A 26,120-nucleotide genomic window follows, 5' to 3' on the forward strand; every position below is an offset into this window, starting at 1 on the left:
AGTTTAGGCAACATCCTGGTAAACCTTTCCACACTCTTTCTAGTTAATAACGTCATTACTATACCTGGGTGATCAAACTATGCACAGTACTCCAAGTTTGGCCTCACTAACATCTGCAACATAATTCCCCAACTCCTATACTCAGTACCCTGACTGATGATGGCCAGTGTGCCGAATACCACCTTCATCGCAATGTCTAGCAGTAATACTGCTCTCAGCAAACTATGCAACTGTACTCCTTGGTACCTCTGTTCCATAGTATTCCAGAGCCCCACCACTCATTCGATATGTCCTCCCCTGGTTTGATGTCCCAAGTGCAACACTTCACACTTACCTGGATTGAAAGCCATTTGCCAATCTTCAGCCTACATACTCAACTCACCAAGATTCTCCCTGTGTTATGACATAACATTCTACAATATCTACGCTACCAACAAACTTACCTACCATAATTGTATCTTTAACATAAGTCAACATCACGGAAATCAGAGGGTGAAAACAATCACAGGTTACTTCTGATCAATCCCCATGTGATGGGAAGATGTGCATAGAGCGCACTGATTGCAATCACCAGTTATATTGGCTACATACTATAGCAGCCAATAATCACATCACAGTCACTACAATATTCTGTCATCATACGATTTATAACTTACCATCCCTAATTTATTTGGCTTTTCATCAATTGATCTCAAGATGTCACATGCTTTTGTAACATGACCTTTTGGGAAGATAACAAGAAAAAGAAAAATAATGAACACTTTAATACCAAATGTTTCTTCTAATTGAGAGATAAGAGTGTAGATACTGAATATGGAAATCTCCTCGACCCCTGGCACTTGCCCCTACAATTAAATCAGGTGTAGGACTTGTTCTTACACCCCCTCCTCACCCACACAGGGACTTGAACAGTCCTTGCAAATAAGGCAAAGATTCACATGGACCCCCTCCAGCCCCATCCACTGCATACCTTTGCTCATGGACTCCTTCACATCTGTGAGGCCAGGTGTAGACTGGGTAACCGTTCCGCAGAGGGATAGAATCATCCGGCATGGAAACAGGCCCTCTGGCCCAACTTGCACATACAGACCAAGATTCCCATCTAAGCTAATCCCACTTGCATGCCTTTGGGATATATCCCTCTAAATCAGGGGTTTCCAATCTGGGATCCACCGACCCCTCAAATAATGGTAGGAGTCCATGGTACAAAAAAGGTTGGGAACTCCTGCTCCAAATCTTTCCTGTCCACGTCCCTGTACAAGTGTTTGTGAATTATTGTTAATGTGCCTGCCTCAATCACTTGCCCTGGCAGTTCAGTCCATATTCTTCATTTCCCAACCCTAGGAAAAAGACTGCACATCTTATCTATGCCCCTCAGAACTTTTCAACATGTTACATAGAAACATAGAAAATAGGTGCAGGAGTAGGCCACTCGACCCTTCGAGCCTGCACCATTTATTATGATCATGGCTGAACATCCAACTCAGAACCCCGCCCCAGCCTTCCCTCCATACCCCCTGACCCCCGTAGCCACAAGGGCCATATCTAACTCCCTCTTAAATATAGCCAATGAACTGGCCTCAACTGTTTCCTGTGGCAGAGAATTCCACAGATTCACCACTCTCTGTGTGAAGAAGTTTTTCCTAATCTCGGTCCTAAAAGGCTTCCCCTCTATCCTCAAACTGTGGCCCCTCGTTCTGGACTTCCCCAACATCGGGAACAATCTTCCTGCATCTAGCCTGTCCAATCCCTTTAGGATCTTATACGTTTCAATCAGATCCCCCCTCAATCTTCTAAATTCCAACGAGTACAAGCCCAGTTCATCCAGTCTTTCTTCATATGAAAGTCCTGCCATCCCAGGAATCAATCTGGTGAACCTTCTCTGTACTCCCTCCATGGCAAGGATGTCTTTCCTCAGATTAGGGGACCAAAACTGCACACAATACTCCAGGTGTGGTCTCACCAAGGCCTTGTACAACTGCAGTAGTACCTCCCTGCTCCTGTACTCGAATCCTCTCGCTATAAATGCCAGTATACCATTCGCCTTTTTCACCGCCTGCTGTACCTGCATGCCTACTTTCAATGACTGGTGGAAAATGACACCCAGGTCTCATTGCACCTCCCCTTTTCCTAATCGGCCACGATTCAGATAATAATCTGTTTTCCTATTTTTGCCACCAAAGTGGATAACTTCACATTTATCCACATTAAATTGCATCTGCCATGAATTTGCCCACTCACCCAACCTATCCAAGTCACCCTGCATCCTCTTAGCATCCTCCTCACAGCTAACACTGCCGCCCAGCTTCGTGTCATCCGCAAACTTGGAGATGCTGCATTTAATTCCCTCATCCAAGTCATTAATATATATTGTAAACAACTGAGGTCCCAGCACTGAGCCTTGCGGTACCCCACTAGTCACCGCCTGCCATTCTGAAAAGGTCCCGTTTATTCCCACTCTTTGCTTCCTGTCTGCTAACCAACTCTCCACCCACACCAATACCTTACCCCCAATACCGTGTGCTTTAAGTTTGCACACTAATCTCCTGTGTGGGACCTTGTCAAAAGCCTTCTGAAAATCCAAATATACCACATCCACTGGTTCTCCCCTATCCACTCTACTAGTTACATCCTCAAAAAACTCTATGAGATTCGTCAGACATGATTTTCCTTTCACAAATCCATGCTGACTTTGTCCGATCATTTCACCGCTTTCCAAATGTGCTGTTATCACATCCTTGATAACTGACTCCAGCAGTTTCCCCACCACCGACGTTAGGCTAACCGGTCTATAATTCCCCGGTTTCTCTCTCCCTCCTTTTTTAAAAAGTGGAGTTACATTAGCCACCCTCCAATCCTCAGGAACTAGTCCAGAATCTAACGAGTTTTGAAAAATTATCACTAATGCATCCACTATTTCTTGGGCTACTTCCTTAAGCACCCTGGGATGCAGACCATCTGGCCCTGGGGATTTATCTGCCTTCAATCCCTTCAATTTACCTAACACCACTTCCCTACTAACATGTATTTCGCTCAGTTCCTCCATCTCACTGGACCCTCTGTCCCCTACTATTTCTGAAAGATTATTTATGTCCTCCTTAGTGAAGACAGAACCAAAGTAATTATTCAATTGGTCTGCCATGTCCTTGCTCCCCATAATCAATTCACCTGTTTCTGTCTGCAGGGGACCTACATTTGTCTTTACCAGTCTTTTCCTTTTCACATATCTATAAAAGCTTTTACAGTCCGTTTTTATGTTTCCTGCCAGTTTTCTCTCATAATCTTTTTTCCCCTTCCTAATTAAGCCCTTTGTCCTCCTCTGCTGAACTCTGAATTTCTCCCAGTCCTCAGGTGAGCCACTTTCTCTGGCTAATTTGTATGTTTCTTCTTTGGAATTGATACTATCCCTAATTTCTCTTGTCAGCCACGGGTGCACTACCTTCCTTGATTTATTCTTTTGCCAAACTGGGATGAACAATTGTTGTAGTTCATCCATGCAACCTTTAAATGCTTGCCATTGCATATCCACCGTCAATCCTTTAAGTGTCATTTGCCAGTCTATCTTAGCTAATTCACGTCTCATACCTTCAAAGTTACCCCTCTTTAAGTTCAGAACCTTTGTTTCTGAATTAACTATGTCACTCTCCATCTTAATGAAGAATTCCACCATATTATGGTCACTCTTACCCAAGGGGCCTCTCACGACAAGATCGCTAATTAACCCTTCCTCATTGCTCAAAATCCAGTCTAGAATAGCCTGCTCTCTAGTTGGTTCCTCGACATGTTGGTTCAAAAAACCATTCTGCATACATTCCAAGAAATCCTCTTCCTCAGCACCTTTACCAATTTGGTTCACCCAATCTACATGTAGATTGAAGTCACCCATTATAACTGCTGTTCCTTTATTGCACACATTTCTAATTTCCTGTTTAATACCATCTCCGACCTCACTACTACTGTTAGGTGGCCTGTACACAACTCCCACCAGCGTCTTCTGCCCCTTAGTGTTACGCAGCTCTACCCATATCGATTCCACATCTTCCCGGCTTATGTCCTTCCTTTCTATTGCATTAATCTCTTCTTTAACCAGCAACGCCACCCCACCTCCCCTTCCTTCATGTCTATCCCTCCTGAATATTGAATATCCCTGAACGTTGAGCTCCCATCCCTGGTCACCCTGGAGCCATGTCTCTGTGATCCCAACTATATCATAATCATTAATAACAATCTGCACTTTCAATTCATCCACCTTATTACGAATGCTCCTTGCATTGACACACAAAGCCTTCAAGCGCTCTTTTACAACTCTCCTAGCCCTTATACAATTATGCTGAAAAGTGGCCCTTTTTAATGCTTGCCCTGGATTTGTCGGCCTGCCACTTTTACTTTTCTCCATAGTACTTTTTGCTTCTACCCTCACTTTACACCCCTCTGTCTCTCTGCACTGGTTCCCATCCCCCTGTAGTGAACTAACCTCCTCACGCCTAGCCTCTTTAATTTGATTCCCACCCCCCAACCATTCTAGTTTAAAGTCACCTCAGTAGCCCCCGCTAATCTCCCTGCCAGGATATTGGTTCCCCCTAGGATTCAAGTGCAATAATTAATAAGATTACCCCTCATACTATTACGCTCTGATGAATAAAGTCCTAATCTCCTCAATCTCTCTCCATAACTCAGTCCCTTGAGACTAGACAGCATCATAAATCTCCTCAGCACCATTTCCAGCTTAGGGCATTTTTCCTACAGCAGGGTGACCAAAATGGTACATAATATTCATAATGCGGCCTCACCCATGTTTTGTACAATTGCAACACAACATCCCAGTTTCTATAGTCAGTGCCCTGACTGATGAAGGCCAACATGCCAAAAGTGTACTTCACCACACTGTCTACCTGTGACACCACTTAGATCCTTCTGTTTTACAACATTCCCCAAGACCCTAGCATCCACTAGTCCCTCCTCAGTCTGTCTTCCCTAAATGCCACACCTCACACTTATTTCTACGATATACCCTCTCGTGCCTCACTGGCACATTGAGCAACCTTGACGTTTCTTTAGCGCTTGTCTGTTTTACAAGGCTGAATTTCTGACTCAACGCTCAACCCAGCACGGATGGAAACCATACAAGGAGCCAGCCGCATTTGAACCCGGGACCACTTGCTTCAAAGTACAGTGCAGATGCAACTACACCACCAGCTGGCCACAAGAACAGGGGTAAAGTGCCTACATTTAGTCCATATTAGCTAATCTGAGCTCCTAGTTCACCCTTCCCATTCCCACAATGACCTTGGCCTTCTCCATTGATAGGATGTAGCTCTATGCAAACTAGAGGAATAACACCTCACATTCCACCTGGTATGACCAGTCCATATGGACCATGGCAACCACCGAGTCAGTTGATAAGACCATAACACATAGGAACAGAATTATCTGCCATTCCACCATGGCTGATTTATTATCCCTCTCCATCCCATTTTTCTGCCTTCTGTCTGTAACGTTTCAAACCCTTCTGAATCAAAAACCTATCAACCTCCGCTTTAAATATCCAATGATTTGGCCTCCACAGCTGTCCATGGCAATGAATTCCACAGATCACCACACTCTAAAGAAATTTCTCATCTCCACTCTAAATGGATGTTCCTCTATTCTGAGCCAGTGGAATGGGCTGCCGGTGGCAGTGGTGGAGGGGGAAACAATAGGGGCTTTTAAGAGACCCCCGGATGGCTACGTGGAGCTTAGAAAAATAGAGGGCTATGGGTAAGCCTAGGTAGTTCTAAGGTAAGGACATGTTTGGCACAGCTTTCTGGGCCAAAGGGCCTGTATTGTGCTGCGGGTTTTTGATGTTTCTATTTTACTCTCTAGTCCTAGACTCACCCACTACAGGAAACATCTTTTCCACATCCACTCTATCTAAGCCTTTCAATATTTGCTAAATTTCAATGAGATCCCCCACCCCACACCGGTCTTCTAAACTCCAGTGAGTACAGGCCCAGAGCTATCAAACACTCCTCATACATTAACACTTAAATGCCAGTACATCCTTTCTTAGATATGGGCCCAAAACTGCTCACAAGGACTCTATCCTTATAAAACACATCCTTGCTTTTACATTCGAGTCCTTTTGAAATTAATACTTTCTTTTTAAGTCTTTTTATTGAATAAGTATACAAAAAGGTAAGCCATATAGGCACTAATACACTGTTAGAATATAGTAAAATTACAGTAGATATTAATACAGATAAAAAAATGATACGATGTAATTTAAACATAACATACTAAGGTAACATAATAGTATACTAATTTTTATATATATATCAATAGAGAAAAGGAAAAAAAAACCCCAAAAAAACCCACCGTGCAACTAAACTAAAAGCAAAGCAAAGCAATGGGCTAACTTGGAACCAAGTAGAGTTAAAGAACTTAAAATCACGTCCTCAAACCCGACCTCCATTAAAAACAGTAAAAAAAAACAAGAAGGGAATATAAATATGGAGCAAAAAAGAGAAGAAAAAAAAATTACATTAAATGAAAATATTGAATAAAAGATCTCCAGGTCTGTTCAAATTTAAGTGAGGAATCATACAGATTGCTTCTAATTTTCTCCAAATTCAAGCATAGTATCGTCTGAGAAAACCAAAAAAAGGCAGTTGGAGCATTAAGCTCTTTCCAATGTTGTAAGATACATCTTTTCGCCATTAAAGTAAGAAATGCAATCATTCTGCGGGCTGAAGGAGAAAGATTACTGGAAATTTTAGGTAATCCAAAGATAGCAGTAATAGGGTGAGGAGAGATATCTATATTCAATACCTTTGAGATAATATTAAAGATGTCTCTCCAAAAAATTTCCAGAGTAGGACAAGACCAAAACATATGAGTTAAAGAGGCTATCTGCCCCGGACATCTATCACAAAAAGGATTAATATGAGAATAAAAATGAGCTAATTTATCTTTGGACATATGTGCTCTATGAACAACTTTAAATTGAATTAGGGAATGTTTAGCACAGATAGAGGAAGTATTGACTAATTGTAAAATCTGCCCCCAGTCATCCACGGAAATGATAGACCCCAATTCCTGTTCCCAATCTACCCTAATCTTATCAAATGGAGCTTTCCTAAGTTTCATAATAATATTATAAATCATAGCCGATGCACCTTTCTGACATGGATTAAGGTTAATTATAGTATCTAAAATATATGTAGGAGGAAGCATTGGAAAGGAAGAAAGTACAGTACTTAGGAAATTTCTAACTTGTAGATATCTAAAAAAATGTATTCTTGATAAATTATATTTATTAGATAATTGTTCAAAAGACATAAGGGAACCATCTAAAAATAAATCCAAGAACCGTGAAATACCCTTAGTCTTCCAAATTTGAAAAGCACGATCTGTGAAAGAGGGAGGAAAAAATATGTTACCTAAAATAGGAATCGCTAGCCCAAATTGGTTAAGATCAAAAATTTTCTGAATTGAAACCAAATACGTAAGGTATATTTAACTATCGGGTTAGAGACCTGTTTGAGGCGTTTCAAATCAAAAGAAAGAGAGGAACCTAAAATAGAGCCAAGTGTATAGCCCTGAACAGATTGTAATTCCATTGCTACCCATTTAGGAATGGATAGTATATCCTGGTCAAGTAACCAAAATCTCATATGTCGAATATTAATTGCCCAATAATAAAATCTAAAGTTAGGTAATGCTAAACCTCCATCTCTCTTAGCTTTCTGAAAATGTATTTTACCCAGTCTCGGGTTTTTATTTTGCCAAATAAATGAAGAAATTTTTGAGTCAACTTTATCAAAAAAAGATTTTGGAACAAAAGTTGGTAATGCCTGAAATATATATAAAAATTTTGGCAGAAAAAACATCTTAACTGCATTAATACGACCAATCGAAGTTAAATATAATGGAAACCATTTAGATGAAAGTTGAATAATATGGTCAATTAAGGGTAAAAAATTAATCTTAAATAAATCTTTGAGTTTACAAGTAATTTTAATCCCAAGATATGAAAAATAATTATTAATCAATTTAAACAGAAAGTTATGATATAAGGGAAGTTGTTTATTAATCGGAAAAGTTCACTCTTACTAAGATTTAATTTATAACCTGAAAAAAGACTAAATTGTGCTAATAAATCTAAAACAGCAGGGATGAATTTTTGAGGATTAGAAATATATAAAAGTAAGTCATCAGCATAGAGTGATATCTTATGGGATTTTAAGCCCCGAGTTATCCCAGTAATATTTGGAGATTCTTGAATGGCAATCGCAAGAGGTTCTAATGCAATATCAAATAATAAAGGACTAAGAGGACAACCTTGTCGAGTACCTCGAAAGAGAGGGAAAAAAGGTGAGCTTAGAGAGTTAGTACGGACCGAGGCCACAGGAGAATGATATAACAGTTTGATCCAGGATATAAATTTCAAGCTAAGATTAAACATTTCAAGCACCTTAAATAAGTAAGGCCATTCTACTCTATCAAAAGCTTTCTCAGCATCTAAAGAGATAACACACTCAGGAACATTTTGTGAGGGGGTATAAACAATATTTAACAGTGTGCGAATGTTATAAAAAGAGTAACGACCTTTAATAAAACCTGTTTGGTCTTCCGAAGTAATAAAAGGAAGTACTTTTTCTAATCTGTTTGCTAATAATTTAGAAAAAATTTTAGAATCAACATTTAATAAAGATATTGGTCTATAAGATGCACATTGAGCAGGATCTTTATCCTTCTTTAATATTAGAGAGATTGACGCTCTATTGAAAGATTCGGGAAGTTTACCAAGTTTTAATGAAGCCTCGAAAACCCTACAGAACCAAGGGATTAATGAAGGTGCAAAACATTCATAAAATTCTGCGGTAAACCCATCAGGGCCAGGAGCTTTCCCCAGGTTCATAGAGGAAATAACATTCTTAATCTCATCAGTGGTAATGGGAGTATCTAGCATAGAAGACATATCCTGTGAAATCTCAGGGAAATCTAGGTTATCTAAAAAATCATTCATATATTTAGAGTCTCGAGAAGACTCTGATTGATATAAGGAAGAATAAAAATCAAAGAAGGTTTGATTAATCCCCGCATGATCAAGTATCAGTCGATCATTTTGATTATAAATCTGATTAATTTGAGATTTAGCATAATTAGACTTCAATTGGTTAGCCAACAGTTGCCAATTTTGTCTCTGTGTACATAAAATTCACTTCTTGTTTTCTTTAATTGGTTTACAATCGAGGACGAAAGTAATAAACTGTGTTCCATTTGAAGTTCAGTTCTTTGTTTATATAACTCCTCAGAGGGAGCTGTAACATATTTCTTATCAATTTCCTTAATCTTGTCCACAATTACCAACTCCTCCTGCTTCAGCTTCTTCCTCAAAGCAGCAGAATACGAGATAATCTGACCACGAATATAAGCTTTAAAAGTATCCCAAAGAATGTTCACAGAAATATCCTCTGTATAGTTGATTGTAAAAAAAAAAGATCAATCTGTTCATTCATAAAGTTAACAAAGTCCGAGTCCTGAAGCAACAGCGAATTAAAATGCCATTGTCTATTATTTCGTGTATTGGCCTGAATTTTAATAGAAAGCTTAAGTGGAGCATGATCTGAAATGGTTATAGAGTCATAATCACATTTAATCACTGAAGAAATAAGACGAGAGTCAATAAAGAAATAATCAATTCTTGAATAGGAATGGTGAACATGTGAAAAAAAAAAGAAAAATCTTTTTCCTGAGGATGCAAAAAACGCCAAATGTCCGTCGACCCAGAATCAGAGAGGAATGAATTAATCAAAGTTGCAGATTTATTAGGTAAGGTCCGTAGAGGAGCCGAACGGTCCAAAGCTGGAGATAAACAGGTATTAAGATCTCCGCCCCAGATCAATGAAAACTCATTCAAATTCGGGAACTGATTGAATAATGATTTATAAAATTCCGGACAGTCCATATTGGGAGCATAAACATTAACCAAAACTACCTTTTTATTAAATAGTAGACCACTAACCAGTAGAAATCTACCATTCGGATCAGAGATAATATCATGTTGTATAAAAGTAACTGAGGAGTCTATAAAAATAGAGACGCCTCGAATCTTAGCGTTAGAGTTCGAATGAAACTGTTGTTCCTTCCAGAATTTAAAAAAATGTAGTCTGTCCCCCCTCCGCACATGGGTCTCTTGTAAAAATAGAATTTGTGCTTTAAGCCTCTGGAACACTTTAAAAACTTTTTTCCTTTTAATAGGATGGTTAAGACCATTAGTATTCCAGGAGACAAAATTAATAATAGACTCCATAAACCCTAAAGTCAACCCGCAAAAAGGAGGATTGACAATAGGCTCAACCCACGAACCCGGAAAGGGAACAGAACAAACAAGAGATACCGGGGAGGAGAACGCAACCAATACTTCAATAGTGTAAATAGCCCAAGAAGAAAAAAACTAAAACGTGAAGCCCCTCCCACCACCCCCCACCCCATGACCCCAAGGCTAAATCTAAAACAGACCAGCCGGAAAGAAGCAAGCACTAAAACTACCCCCACGACTTCCAATAGACACTCACTAAAAAAAAGTGTAAATATAAAAAAGATCAGCTAGTTATAAAACACTAAAATAAAAAAAGTAAATCAATTAAAACAAACACTTAATATAACAGAGAAAAAGCCAGAAAATATAAAAAAACCGCAACAAACCCCAGACCCTATGAATAAACAAAAAAAAGAAATGAAATTATTAACATAAACTAGTTATGAAAACCTACAAAAAAAAATTTAAGAACTACAAAATTTAAGGCCTCAAAGGAAATACGTAGAATGACGGTGAGGGAATAACCACCCAGAATCCCCTGGGAAAAAGAAAGGAATGACGCAGATAGAAAGAAAGTTTAGCAACCATATTAATTAATCAAAAATAAACTTTTCTGCCCATATAAGGCAAAAAAAATTAAGGCCGACAGATTCACAACCTCGGATCAAACGGAGATAGTTAAAAATTACGATTAAGATGTTGAAGGTGAAAATTGATCCAGATAACTCTGGGCATCCGATGGAGATTCAAAAAAACGGAGGGCTCCATCCAACATACGAATCCTTAGACGTGCTGGGTAAAGCAGCGCTGGTTTTAAATCCATCTTGTAGAGTTCCGACATCTGTAACGAACCAGCTGATCCCAAATTGGTTTGCTGAAATCCTCCACGAACCGGAAATGAAGATCCAAAAAATCAACGTAACCTTTAGATCGAACGAATCGAAACAGTTTCTCCTTGTCTTGAAAGTAATGAAAACGTAAGATGACATGTCGAGGTTTATCTGACTTAGACGAGTATGATGGAACTCTGTGAACACGATCCAATAATGGTGGTTGGTCAGGAAATATAGTAGGAAATGCATGTTTTAAAAGTTGAGAAAAATACTTCATAGGGTTGTCAGATTCAACAGCTTCACACACACCAATCTTTCGAAGATTCTGCCGTCGCATTCTGGATTCTAAGTCAGAGTTTTTAAAGGTCAGAAAGTCAAGTTTTTTCTTCATTATAGTAATTGTTTCTTCAATTTTCCCCATCTTGAGTTCATTTTGTTGCGTGGATTTTTGAAGATTAGAGATAGCCGACTGATGTTCCGTGATAGATGTTTGTATTTTATCGATTGAATCGGCAATTTTCTGGAAATTAATTGAAATTTCTGCACGAATCAGCTCCGTAATAGAGGTTGAAATTTCCCTATGAATTAGAGCCGATATAGCTTTCAAAGTCACCGGTGGTTCAGTCGGAGGAAAATTGGTACCTTTCGGTCTAACCGGAGGTTTGCCGTCTTTCCCATTTTTTCCATTCTTAGACATAGCAGACCTTAAAAGCATCCGATTATCAAAGAGCCCAATTTGTTTCAATGTATTGTAAAAGTCGATGCCTTGATGGTTAGTTAAAATATAGCTGATCATAAGAAGAAAAACTCAGAGGTAATGGAGCGAGTCAAGAACACGACTTCACTCCATGAGCTCTACCGGAAGTCCCCCTTTTGAAATTAATACTAACACTGCATTTGCCTTCCTTACCACCAACTCAACCTGCAAATTAACCTTTAAGGAATTCTGCACAAGGACTCCTGAGTTCCTTTGCAGCACCTCTGATTTCTGAATTTACTCCCCATTTACAAAATAGTCTAAGTCTTTATTCTTTCTATCAAAGTGAATGACCACACACTTCCCTAGACTATATTCCATCTGCTACTTCTTTGCCTTTTCTCCTAATCTGTCCAGGTCCTTCTGAAGACTTCCTGCTTTCTCAACACTACCTGTCCCTCCATGTATCTTTATAGCATCCCAAAATTAGTATCAGTTGATTAATATCAATATGAACATTAAGTTTTCCAATTTTAAATGAGTCTACCTCCTGGTCAATTCCTTCTCCTTCCCAATCTCCTTGTGATCTTCCACTGGTCCTCACATTTTCTGTCTCTTTGCCAAACCAGCCCATCACCCCGTTCCCCTGGTTCTATCCAACTACTACAGAAAAAGATTACCCCACAGGTTCCTATTCAACCCAATCTGGTTCTGGCTCCATCTGTGATCAGGCTCTGACCGACTGGCTCCCATTATCACTGTTCAAACAAGGATGCAGGTGAAAGGCCGAAACTACAGTACAGTCCAATTAACTCAACACCCGAGGTTGGGAAAATGCTTAAAGCTATCTTTAAGGAAGAAATAGCAGGAGATCTGGATAGCAAACACAAGGAATTCTGCAGATGCTGGAAATTCAAGCAACACACATCAAAGTTGCTGGTGAACGCAGCAGGCCAGGCAGCATCTCTAGGAAGAGGTACCCTCCCAGAGGTATCTTCCTCGAGATGCTGCCTGGCCTGCTGCGTTCATCAGCACTTTGATGTGTGTTGTTTGGAGATCTGGATAGATTTGGTTCCATTAGGCAGACACAGCATGGATTCATGAAGAGCACGTCCTGCTTGACAAATTTGCTGCAGTTCATTGAGGATATAATGAATTCAGCGGATGAGGGGAAACGGGTGAATGTTGTACAGTTGGACTTCCAGAGGCGTCAATAAGCTGTCGTATAAAAGATGAAGGTACATAAAGTGGAGGTAATGCATTAGCATGGATAGAGGATGGGTAAGACAAATACAATGCACAGTTGGGATAAATGGGTGGTTCTCTGTTTGCAGGCTGTGGTGAGTGGAGTGATGCAACTGTTCACAATATACGGTAACGATTTCAAAGAGGGGTCAGAGTGCAGCACACCTACATTTGCTGATGACTCTGAATTGAGTGGAAAACAGATTGTGTCGAGAATACACAGAGTCTGCAGAGAGCTAATGATAGGCTACATGAGTGGGCAAGGATCTTGCAGATGGAGTACCATATTGGCAAATGCAAGGTCATCCACATTGGGAATAAAAGTAGAAGATCAAATTATTATTTAAATGGTGAAAGAATGTAGTATGCCATAAGACCATAAGACATAGGAGCAGAATTAGGCCATCTGGCCTATTGAGACTGCTCCACCATTCAATCATGGCTGATCCTTTTTTCCTCTCCTCAGCCCCACTCCCTGTTCTTCTCCCCACAACCTTTGAAGTTGTGTCCAATCAAGAACCTATCAAGATTTGCCTGAAATACATCCAACGTCCTGGCCTCCACACCTGCCTGTGGTAATAAATTCCATAAATTCACCACCTAAAGAAATTTCTCTGCATCACTGTATTAAATTTTGAGACTATTTTGAGACTGCGCCCTCTTCTTCCAGACTACCCCACCACAGGAAACATCCTTTCCACATCCACTCTGACTACATTCAAAAGGTTTCAATGAAATTCACCCACCCACCCGCATCCTTCTAAATTGGAATGCGTACAGGCTCAGAGTCACGCAACCTGCCAGTTAACCTTCAGGCTGTTCTACACAAGGACTCCATATCTCTCTGTATCTCAATTTTTTGGATTTTCTCCCCATTTACAAAATAGTCTGCACATTTATTTCCACTACCAAAGTGCATAACCATGTATTTTCCAACATTGTATTTCATGTACCATTTTCTTGCCCGTTCTCCAAATTTTTCTGTCTTTCTGCACCCTACCTGTTTCCTCAACACTTCCTGCCCCTCCACCAATCTTCGTATCATCTGCAAACTTCACAACAAAGCCATCTATTCTATCATCTAATTAATCCGTATACAGCATAAAAAGAAGTGGTCCCAACACCAACCCCTGCGGAACACCACTAGTCAATGGCAGCCAATCAGAAAAGGATCCTTTTATTCCCACTCAATGCCGTCTACCAATAAGTCAATGATATAACTAGACCAATAACTGAAATACCATGTGCTCATAACTTGGTAAGCAGCCTCATGTGTGGCACTGTGCCCAAGGCCTTCTGAAAGCCCAAATCCTCACTCTGTTTTGTTTTTACATTAGCTTTGACATCCCTTGTTGTACTATTGTGCCATCTGAGTATTTCTTTGATTTTGGAATATATCAATCATGCACCTGCCTCATTTTTCCTAGAAATTCATGCCATTGCTGTTCTACTGTCATCCCTGCCAGCATCTCCTTCCAATTTACTTCAGCCAACTCCTCTCTTATACCACTGTAATTTCCCTTACTCCACTGAAATACTGCTACGTCAGACTTTACTTTCTCCCAATCAAATTTCAAGTTGAACTCAATCATATTGTGTATGGTGCAAAAGAACTTGGGAGTGTTTGGGTGTGAATCACAGATGATTCCAGATGCAACAGTGTATTAACTAGGCAAATGGAATGTTGGCCTTCATTGCTAAAGGGATTGAAGTTAAGAGCAGGGAGATTCTATTGCAACTATACAGCATACTGATGAGGCCACACCTGGAGTACTATGTGCAGTTCTGGTCTCCTTACTTGAGAAAAGATATACCAACTTTGGAAGGGGTGCAGAGGAAGTTCACCAAACTGAATCCTGAAATGAGTCAGTCCATGAGGAGAGATTGACTTGTCCGGAATTATATTGCTCAAATTCAAGGAATGAGAGGGAATCTTATAGAAACTAGGGGACAAAGCTTCAAGATTCAGCGGAATAGATTTAGGATGGAAATGATGAGACTGCTTTTCCCAGAGAATAGTGAATCTGTGAAATTCTCTGCTCAAGGAGGTAGTAGAGTCTCAGTAAATATACTTAAGACACAAGTAGTGTTTTTTTTTTTGCAACCCAAGGGAATTCTGGGTCATGGAGAAAAAGCAGGTAGATGGAGCTGAGTCCATGGCCAGATCAGCCATCATCTTATTGAATAGCAGAGCAGGCTCGACAGACAACTCCTATTCCTATTACACCTCCTCTACATATCAAGCAGGAACATTTCTGTTCCTGTTCATCTTCCTCCAATCTTCACACCTCATCTCATATGCCTCACTTCTCTACTTGCCATCATCAGTCACTCACTTGCCACCAATCCCTAACTCCACACTCCCACCACCCCCCTCCACCTTTATACCCCTTCCCATTAGTCCACCTCCGATTCCTGCCTCACTGTTCTCCTTATTGGCTGTCTTCCCTCTTAGCCCCAATGCAGCGTTTTGACCAAAAATGTGGGAAATTCTTCTTCTCCCACAGAGGCTGCTCGACCCACTGAGTTCTTCCAGCAGATTGCTTTGTTGATTCTTCCACTCTCCACCCACAGAAAGGGCCATTTATAACCAAGCATTGAGCAGCAATTTTAAACAAAGTGATTGAGAAACTAACATGCTAGAATGTCAGAATTCAGAGAGGGATACCCACCTTGAACAAGGTATAACTGTGCGATTGTCATCTTCAGTTCAAATGCATTTTCTGGGTGTTGTTCCAAGAAATCCTTCAAATCAAAATACATCAGAAATACCGATATTAACTCATGGTTCTCACACAGCAATGTTCAAAATATTGAACACAGTAAAGTTCAATATTTTAAAAAACAGATACAGAGGCACTGGAGAGGTTGCAGAAAAAATATACAAGGATGATATTAGAAATGCAAAGATGTATATAACCATAGAAAACCTACAGCACAATACAGGCCCTCCAGCCCACAAAGTTGTGCCAGACATGTCCCTACCTTAGAAATTACTAGGCTTACCCATAGCCCTCTATTTTTCTAAGCTCCATGTACCTGTCCAAAAGTCTCTTAAAAGACCCACCTCCACCACTGTTGCCAGCAGCCCATTCCACGCACTCACCACTTTCTGAGTAAAAAACTTACCCCTGACATCTTCTCTGTACCTACTCCCCAGCACCTTAAACCTGTGTCCTCTTGTGGCAACCATTTCAGCCCTGGGAAAAAGCCTCTGACTATCCACATGATCAATGCCTCTCATCATCTTATACACCTCTATCAGGTCACCTCTCATTCTCCATCGCTCCAAGGAGAAAAAGCTGGGTTCCCTCAACCCATTCTCATAAGGTATGCTCCCCGATACAGGCAACATCCTTGTAAATCTCCTCCGCACCCTTTCTATGGCTTCCACATTCTTCCTGTAGTGAGGCGACCAGAACTGAGCACAGTACTCCAAGTGGGGTCTGACCAGGGTCCTATATAGCTGCAACATTACCTCTTGGCTCCTAAACTCAATCTCACGATTGATGAAGGCCAATGCACCGTACGCCTTCTTAACCACAGAGTCAACCTGCGCAGCTGCTTTGAGCGTCCTATGGACTCGGACCTCAAGATCCCTCTGATCCTCCACACTGCCAAGAGTCTTACCATTAATACTATGTTCTGCCATCATATTTCACCTACCAAAATGAACCACTTCACACTTATCTGGGTTGAACTCCATCTGCCACTTCTCAGCCCAGTTTTGCATCCTATCAATGTCCCGCTGTAACCTCTGACAGCCGTCCACACTATCCACAACACCCCCAACCTTTGTGTCATCAGCAAACTTACTAACCCATCCCTCCACTTCCTCATCCAGGTCATTTATAAAAATCTCGAAGAGTAAGGATCCCAGAACAGATCCCTGAGGCACTCCACTGGTCACTGACCTCCATGCAGAATATGACACGTCTACAACCACTCTTTGCCTTCTGTGGGTAAGCCAGTTCTGGATCCACAAAGCAATGTCCCCTTGGATCCCATGCCTCCTTACTTTCTCAATAAGTCTCGCATGGGGTACCTTATCAAATGCCTTGCTGAAATCCATATACACTACATCTACTGCTCTTCCTTCATCAATGTGTTTAGTCACATCCTAAAAATATTCAATCAGGCTCGTAAGGCATGACCTGACTTTGACAAAGCCATGCTGACTATTCCTAATCATATTATACCTCTCCAAATGTTCATAAATCCTGCCTCTCAGGATCTTCTCCATCAACTCACCAACCACTGAAGTAAGACTCACTGGTCTATAATTTCCTGGGCTAGCTCTACTCCCTTTCTTGAATAAGGGAACGACATCCGCAACCCTCCAATCCTCCAGAACCTCCCCCATCCCCATTGATGATGCAAAGATCATTGCCAGAGGCTCAGCAATCTTCTCCCTCGCCTCCCACAGTAGCCTGGGGTACATCTCATCCAGTCCTGGCGACTTATCCAACTTGATGCTTTCCAAAAGCTCCAGCACATCCTCTTTCTTAATATCTACATGCTCAAGCTTAACAGTCTGCTGCAAGTCAGCACTACAATCACCAAGATCCTTTTCCATAGTGAATACTGAAGTATTCATTAGGTACCTCTGGTTCCATACACACTTTTCCACTGTCACACTTGATAGGTCCTATTCTTTCACGTCTTAACCTCTTGCTCTTCACATACTTGTAGAATGCCTTGGGGTTTTCCTTCATCCTGCCCGCCAAGGCCTTCTCATGGCCCCTTCTGGCTCTCCTCATTTCCTTCTTAAGCTCCTTCCTGTTAGCCTTATAATCTTCCAGATCTCTAACATTACCTAGCTCTCTGAACCTTTTGTAATCTTTTCTTTTTTTCTTGACTAGATTTATTAAAGCCTTTATACACCACGGTTCCTGTACCCTACCATAACTTCCCTGTCTCATTGGAACATACCTGTGCAGAACTTCACACAAATATCCCCTGAACATTTGCCACATTTCTTCCACACTTTTCCCTGAGAATATCTGTTTCCAATTTAAGCTTCCAATTTCCTGCCTGATAGCCTCATAATTCCCCTTACTCCAATTAAACGCTTCTCTAACTTGTCTGTTCCTATCTCTCTCCAATGATATTGTAAAGGAGATAGAATTATGATCACTATCTCCAAAATGCTCTCCCACTGGGAGATCTGACATCTGACCAGGTTCATTTCCCAATACCAAATCAGGTACAGCCTCTCCTCTTGTAGGCTTATCTACATATTGTGTCAAGAAACCTTCCTGAACACACCTAACAAACTCCACCCCATCTAGACCCCTTGCTCTAGGGAGATGCCAGTCAATATTTGGGAAATTAAAATCTCCCATCACGACAACTCTGTTATTATTACACCTTTCCAGGATCTGTTTCCCTATCTGCTCCTCGATATCCCTGTTACTATTGGGCAGCCTATAAAAAACACCCAGTAAAGTTATTGACCCCTTCCTGCTCCCAACCTCCACCCACAGAGACTCTGTAGACAATCCCCCCATGACGTCCACCTTTTCTGCGGCCGTGACACTATCTCTGATTAACAGTGCCACGCCCCCACCTCTTTTGCCTCCCTCCCTGTCCTTTCTGAAACATCTAAAACCCAGCACTTGAAGTAACCATTCTTGTCCCTGAGCCATCCAAGTCTCTGTAATGGCCACCACATCGTATCTCCAACTACTGATCCACGCTCTAAGCTCATCCGCTTTGTTCACAACACTCCTTGCATTAAAATAGATGCATCTCAAACCTTTGGTCTGAGCGCAACCCTTCTCTATCACCTACCTGTCCTCCCTCTCGCACTGCCTCCAAGCTTTCTCTATTTGTGAGCCAACCTCCTCTTCCCCAGTCTCTTCAGTTTGGTTCCCACCCCCCAACAATTCTAGTTTAAACTCTCCCCAGTCGCCTGAGCACACCTCCCCCCCAGGATGGTCCCCCTCGGATTCAAGTGCAACCCGTCCTTTTTGTACAGGTCACACCTGCCCCAAAAGAGATCCCAATGATCCAGAAATCTGAATCCCTGCCCCCTGCTCCAATCCCTCAGCCACGCATTTATCTTCCACCTCATTCTATTCCTGTACAGGCAGTAATCCCGAGGTTACTACCTTTGCAGTCCTGCCTCTCAATTTCCTTCCTAACTCGCTGTAGTCTGTTTTCAGGACTTCTTCTGTTTTCCTACCTATGTCATTGGTAACAATATGTACCACGACCTCTGGCTGTTCTCCCTCCCGCTGCAGGATATCTTGAACGCAATCTGAAACATCCCAGACCCTGGCCCCTGGGAGGCAAACTACCATCCAAGTTTCTTTTCTGCGTCCACAGAATCGGCTGTCTGACCCCCTAACTATAGAGTCCCCTATCACTACTGCCTTTCTCTTCCGTTTCCTACCCTTCTGAGCAACAGGGCCAGACTCTGTGCCAGAGGCACGGCCACTGTTGCTTCCCACAGGTAGACTGTCCCCCCCCCCCCCCACCAACGGTACTCAAACAGTAGTACTTATTGTCAAGGGGTACAGCCACAGGAGTGCTCTCTGGTACCTGACTCTTCCCATTCCCCCTCCTGACTGTGACCCACTTGTCTGTCTCCCATGGCCCTGGTGTGACCACCTGCCTATAGCTCCTCTCTGTCACCTCTTCGCTCTCCCTGACCAGGCGACTGTCATCAAGCTGCATCTCCAGTTCCCTAACTCGGTCCCTCACATATCAGAGAACAAACCAAGTGGGTCTCTTTTCTCATATCAAAAATTTGATATGCCTATGAATTCAGTGCTGGGCCATCAGCTTTGAGCTTGGCTGGATTTTTCATTTGTCCTCAATCATCCTCAGGCTGTAACTACAGTGGTGAATTTCATTACTGACAAACTGCCTTTGCTGAAAGGTGGATAATGTTTTCCACAGTCCTGTCATGGATTTTTATTGTTAGAAAGTCGTGTTCAATAGAATCAGAATCAGAATCGGAATCCTTTATTATTGCCAAGTATGTGGACATATACAGGGAATTTGCTGCCGGTTTCCGAGCTCTCGCTGTACGGAATCAAAAAGCAAACAATAGTGCAAATAATCGTGAACTATATACAATGAGGTATACCTGTGTATGTACAGGTGGACTTGGTTTATAATAGACTAAAATTCAAGTGTTCATAAGACTGATGGCATACGGAAAGAAACTGTTCTTGTGCCTATTTGTCCTGGCATACAGTGATCTAAAGCGCCTACCAGAAGGAAGGAGTTGGAACAGGTGATGTCCAGGGTGTGATGGGTCTACAATGATGCTGCTTGCTCGCTTCCTGACTCTAGATGTATATAAGTCCTGGATCGAGGGCAGCTTCACACCAATAATCCTTTCCGCAGCCCTGACGGTTCTTTGGAGTCTATTCTTGTCTTGTTTGGTAGCTGATCCAAACCAGACTTTGATGGACGAACAGAGAACAGACTGGATTATTCCTGAATAGAATTGAATCAGCAGCTCCTGAGGCAGGTTGTACTTCCTGAGTTGACGTAGGAAATACAACCTCTGCTGAGCCTTTTTGATAAGAGTGTCCGCGTTGGGTGTCCACTTCAGGTCCTGGGAGATTGTGACAGCCAGAAACCTGAAGGTCTCCACAGCAGACACAATACTGTTGAGTGTAGTGAGTGGGGGGAGTATTGGGGCGGGGGGCTGCTCCTGAAGTCCACTGTCATCTCCACAGTCTTGAGCGTATTTAGCTCCAGATTATTCTGACCACACCAGAGGGCCAGCCGTTCCACCACCCGTCTGCATGCAGACTCATCACCGTCTCGGATAAGGCCAATGACAGTTGTGTCGTCTGCAAACTTCAGGAGGTTAACAGATGGATCCTGTGAGGTGCAGTCATTAGTGTAAAGGGAGAAGAGCAGTGGGGAGAGCACACATCCCTGGGGGGCACCGGTACTGATTGCCCGGGTGTTAGAAATTATGCTCCCCAGCCTCACTTGCTGCACCCTGTCAGTCAGGAAGCTTGTGATCCTCTGACAGATGGCGGGGGAGACAGTGAGCTGGGTGAGTTTGGAGTGGAGGATTTCTGGGATGATGGTGTTGAACACCGAGCTGAAGTCAACAAACAGGACCCTCACAGAAGTTCCTGGGTTGTCGAGGTGTTGTAGTATGTAATGCAGTCCCATGTTGACTGCATCATCCACTGACCTATTTGCCTGATAAGCAAACTGCAGGGGTCCTGCAGGGGGCCTGTGATGTCCTTCAGGTGAGCCAGCACTAGTCTCTCAGAGGACTTCATGACCATAGTGTCAGCAGGTTGACGGAAAATCTTTGCCATGCCAATGTTGAATGACCACAGCAAACCTCTGAGGTAAAGAATTCCAAAGTTTTATCAGCCACTGAGAAGAAATTTCTCATCCCAGTCCCACATGTGTTACTCCTTAATCTGAAAGTATGAATCCAAGGCTCAACCAGTTATGTTTCTATCAGATCTCTTTTCATTTTTCTGAGTTCTGGAGAGTACAGTCCCAATCTACATAATGTTTTTTTATTGCGGTTAATTGGGGGGGTCATTGATTTCCATATGGTAATGTATCGATTGCTGTTGTTACTTTTCTTTTCTCCATTTCTCGCAAGAGACCTTCCATAGGTATAGGCTCTTAAATTGCTCAGGGTGATTATCTCCTGAAAAGCATGCTAGGTTTCATAGAATGAAGTCACATTCAAAGTTTACAAGGATGGGATATGTGCAATGGTAATTGTCTTGAAAGTGTTTTGAAGCAGTGAATGAGAGCAACATCTTGCAGAGCAGCAGCCATTTGAAAAATTCAAGTCTCATCAGGAGTGAGCCACTGTTATGAAGTAGCGAGTGACAAGAGAAACATCTTGCAGAGTAGGAGCCATTTGAAGCCTGCAAATTCGTTGGGAGTGAGTTTGTTTTGAAGTAGCGAGTAAGGATGTTCTCTGGCAAGGGTCTGATTGGTAAGTGGGAAGCCTTCAAAGGAGAAATTTTGAGAGTGTAGAGCTTGTATGTTCCTCGTGAACGCAGCAGGCCAGGCAGCATCTCTAGGAAGAGGTACAGTCGACGTTTCGGGCCTAGTGATGCTGCCTGGCCTGCTGCGTTCACCAGCGACTTTGATGTGTGTTGCTTGAATTTCCAGCATCTGCAGAATTCCTCGTGTTTGCGTTTGTATGTTCCTGTCAGGATTAAAGGCAAAGTGAATAGGAATAAGGAACCTTGGTTCTCAAGGGATATTGCAACTCTGATAAAGCAGAAGAGAGCGTTGTATGACATGTATAGGAAACAGGGAGTAAATAAGGTGCTTGAGGAGTATAAAAAGTGCAAGAAAATACTTGAGAAGGAAATCAGGAGGGCTAAAAGAAGACATGAGCTTTTACAGGCATATTAAGATCAAAAGGATTGTAAGGGATAAAATTGGTCCTCTTGAAGATCAGAGTGGTCGGCTATGTGCGGAACCAAAAGAAGTGGGGGAGATCTTAAATGGGTTTTTTGCGTCTGTATTTACTAAGGAAACTGGCATGAAGTCTATGGAATTAAGGGAAACAAGTAGTGAGATCATGGAAACTGTACAGATCGAAAAGGAGGAGGTCCTTGCTGTCTTGAGGAAAATTAAAGTGGATAATTCCCCGGGACCTGACAGGGTGCTCTCTCAGACCTTGAAGGAGACTAGTGTTGAAATTGCAGGGGCCCTGGCAGAAATATTTAAAATGTCGCTGTCTACAGGTGAGGTGCCGGAGGATTAGAGAGTGGCTCATGTTGTTCCGTTGTTTAAAAAAGGATTGAAAAGTAATCCGGGAAATTATAGGCCGGTAAGTTTGATGTCGGTAGTGGGTAAGTTATTGGAGGGAGTACTAAGAGACAGAATCTACGAGACAGGGACTTATTAGGGACAGTCAACATGGCTTTGTGCATGGTAGGTCATGTTTGACCAATCTGTTGGAGTTTTTCGAGGAGGTTACCAGGAAAGTGGATGAAGGGAAGGCAGTAGATATTGTCTACATGGACTTCAGTAAGGCCTTTGACAAGGTCCTGCATGGGAGGCTAATTAGGAAATTCAGTCGCTAGGTATACATGGAGAAGTGGTAAATTGGATTAGACATTGGCTCAATGGAAGAAGCCAAAGAGTGGTAGTAGAGAATTGCTTCTCAGAGTGGAGGCCTGTGACCAGTGGTGTGCCACAGGGATCAGTGCTGGGTCCATTGTTATTTGTCATCTATATCAATGATCTGGATGATAATGTGGTAACTTGGATCAGCAAATTTGCTGATGATACAAAAACTGGAGGTGTAGTGGACAGTGAGGAAGGTTTTCAAAGCTTGCAGAGGGACTTGGACCAGCTGGAAAAATGGGCTGAAAAATGGCAGATGGAGCTTAATACAAGCAAGTGTGAGGTATTGCACTTTGGAAGGATAAACCAAGGTAGAACATACAGGGTAAATGGTAAGGCACTGAGGAGTGCAGTAGAACAGAGGGATCTGGGAATACAGATACAAAATTCCCTAAAAGTGTCGTCACAGGTAGATAGGGTCGTAAAGAGAGCTTTTGGTACATTGGCCTTTATTAATCAAAGTATTGAGTATAAGAGCTGGAATGTTATGTTGAGGTTGTATAAGGCATTGGTGAGGCCGAATCTGGAGCATTGTGTTCAGTTTTGGTCACCAAATTACAGAAAGGATATAAATAAGGTTGAAAGAGTGCAGAGAAGGTTTACAGGGATGTTGCGGGGACTTGAAAAACTCAGTTACAGAGAAAGGTTGAATAGGTTAGGACTTTATTCCCTGGAGCGTAGAAGAATGAGGGGAGATTTGATAGAGGTATATAAAATTATGATGGGTATAGATAGAGTGAATGCAAGCAGGCTTTTTCCACTGAGGCAAGGGGAGAAAAAAAACCAGAGGACATGGGTTAAGGGTGAGGAGGGAAAGGTTTAAAGGGAACATTAGCGGGGGCTTCTTCACACAGAGAGTGGTGGGAGTATGGAATGAGCTGCCAGACGAGGTGGTAAATGCGGGTTCTTTTTTTAACATTTAACAATAAATTGGACAGATTCATGGATGGGAGGTGTATGGAGGGATATGGTCCGTGTGCAGGTCAGTGGGACTAGGCAGAAAATGGTTCGGCACAGCCAAAAAGAGCCAAAAGGCCTGTTTCTGTGCTGTAGTTTCTATGGTTTCTACCTGTGAAGCAACTTTCAGGGATCTGTGGACATGTACCCCCAGATCACTCTGCTCCTCCACATGATCAAGTATCCTGCCATTTACTTTGTACTCTGCCTTGGAGTTTATCCTTCCAAAATGTACCACCTCACACTTCTCTGGGTTGAACTCCATCTGCCACTTCTCAGCCCACTTCTGCATCCTATCAATGTCTCTCTGCAATCTTCGACAATCCTCTACACCATCCACACCACCACCAACCTTTATGTTGTCTGCAAACTTGCCAACCCACCCTCCTTCCCCCACATCCAGATCGTTAATAAAAATCACGAAAAGTAAAGGTCCCAGAACCGATCCTTGTGGGACACCACTAGTCACAACCCTCCAATCCGAATATACTCCCTCCACCACGACCCTCTGTTTTCTGTAGGCAAGCCAATTCTGAATCCGCCTGGCCTAACTTCCCTGGATCCCATGCCTTCTGAATTTCTGAATAAGCCTACCATGTGCAACCTTGTCAAATGCCTTACTAAAATCCATATAGATCACATCCACTGAACTACCCTCATCTATATGCCTGGTCACCTCCTCAAAGAACTCTATCAGGCTTGTTAGATACGATCTGCCCCTCACAAAGCCATGCTGACTGTCCCTGATCAGACCATGATTCTCTAAATGCCCAGAGATCCTATCTCTAAGAATCTTTTCCAACAGCTTTCCCACCACAGACGTAAGGCTCACTGGTCTATAATTACCCGGACAATCCCTCCTACCTTCTTTGGACAAGGGGACAACATTCACCTCCCTCCAATCCTCCGGTACCATTCCCATGGACAACAAGGACATAAAGATCCAAGCCAGAGGCTCAGCAATCTCTTCTCTCGCCTCGTGGAGCAGCCTGGGGAATATTCCGTCAGGCCCCGGGGATTTATCTGTCCTAAGGTATTTTAACAACTCTAACATCTCCTCTCCCTTAATATCAACATGCTCCAGAACATCAACCTCACTCATATTGTCCTCACCATCATCAAGTTCCCCCTCATTGGTGAATACCGAAGAGAAGTATTCATTGAGGACCTCGCTCACTTCCACACCCTCCAGGCACATCTTCCCACCTTTATCTCTAATCGGTCCTACCTTCACTCCTGTCATCCTTTTGATCTTCACATAATTGAATAATGCCTTGGGGTTTTCCTTTACCCTACTTGCCAAGGCCTTCTCATGCCCCCTTCTTGCTCTCCTCAGCCCCTTCTTAAGCTCCCTTCTTGCTACCCTATATTCCTCAATAGACCCATCTGATCCTTGCTTCCTAAACCTTATGTATGCTGCCTTCTTCCACCTGACTAGATTTTCCACCTCACTTGTCACTCATGGTTTCTTCACCCTACCATTCTTTATCTTCCTCACCGGGACAAATTTATCCCTAACATCCTGCAAGAGATCCCTAAACATTGACCACATAGTACATTTTTCTTGCAAAAACATCATCCCAATTCACATACGCAAGTTCCAGCCTTAGAGCCTCAAAATTTGCCCTTCCCCAATTAAAAATTTTCCTGTTCTCTCTGATTCTATCCTTTTCCATGATAATGCTAAAGGCCAGGGAGCAATGGTCACTGTCCCCCAGGTGCTCACCCACTGAGAGATCTGTGACCTGACCCGGTTCATTACCTAGTACTAGATCTAGTATGGCATTCCCCCCAGTCGGCCTGTCCACATTCTGTAACAGGAATCCGTCCTGGACACATTTAACAAGCTCTGCCCCGTCTAAACCATTGGAACTAATCAGATGCCAATCAATATTAGGGAAGTTAAAGTCACCCATGATAACAACCCTGTTATTTTTCCACCTTTCCAAAATCTGCCTCCCAATCTGCTCCTCTGTATCTCTGCTGCTCCCAG

At 42.3% G+C, this 26,120-nt stretch overlaps 1 protein-coding gene across 3 annotated transcripts in view; it reads right to left on the reverse strand.

Moving 5' to 3' along the window:
* The window catches only part of srp72 (signal recognition particle 72), a 134,462-nt gene that overhangs the window by 43,675 nt on the left and 64,667 nt on the right, over positions 1-26,120 (reverse strand). For all 3 annotated transcript variants that reach the window (XR_011885306.1, XM_072252140.1, XM_072252142.1), the window contains exons 11-12: positions 15,751-15,823; positions 657-721 (exon numbers count right to left, since the gene is read on the reverse strand). Coding sequence is in view for 2 of the 3 variants with exons in the window: in XM_072252140.1 (XP_072108241.1) it covers positions 657-721; positions 15,751-15,823 (138 nt within the window). In the remaining variant the exon portion in view is untranslated. The remainder of the gene's footprint in view (positions 1-656; positions 722-15,750; positions 15,824-26,120) is intronic.

The sequence above is a fragment of the Mobula birostris genome, chromosome 3, assembly GCF_030028105.1.
Source record: "Mobula birostris isolate sMobBir1 chromosome 3, sMobBir1.hap1, whole genome shotgun sequence".
Lineage (NCBI taxonomy): Eukaryota > Metazoa > Chordata > Chondrichthyes > Myliobatiformes > Myliobatidae > Mobula > Mobula birostris.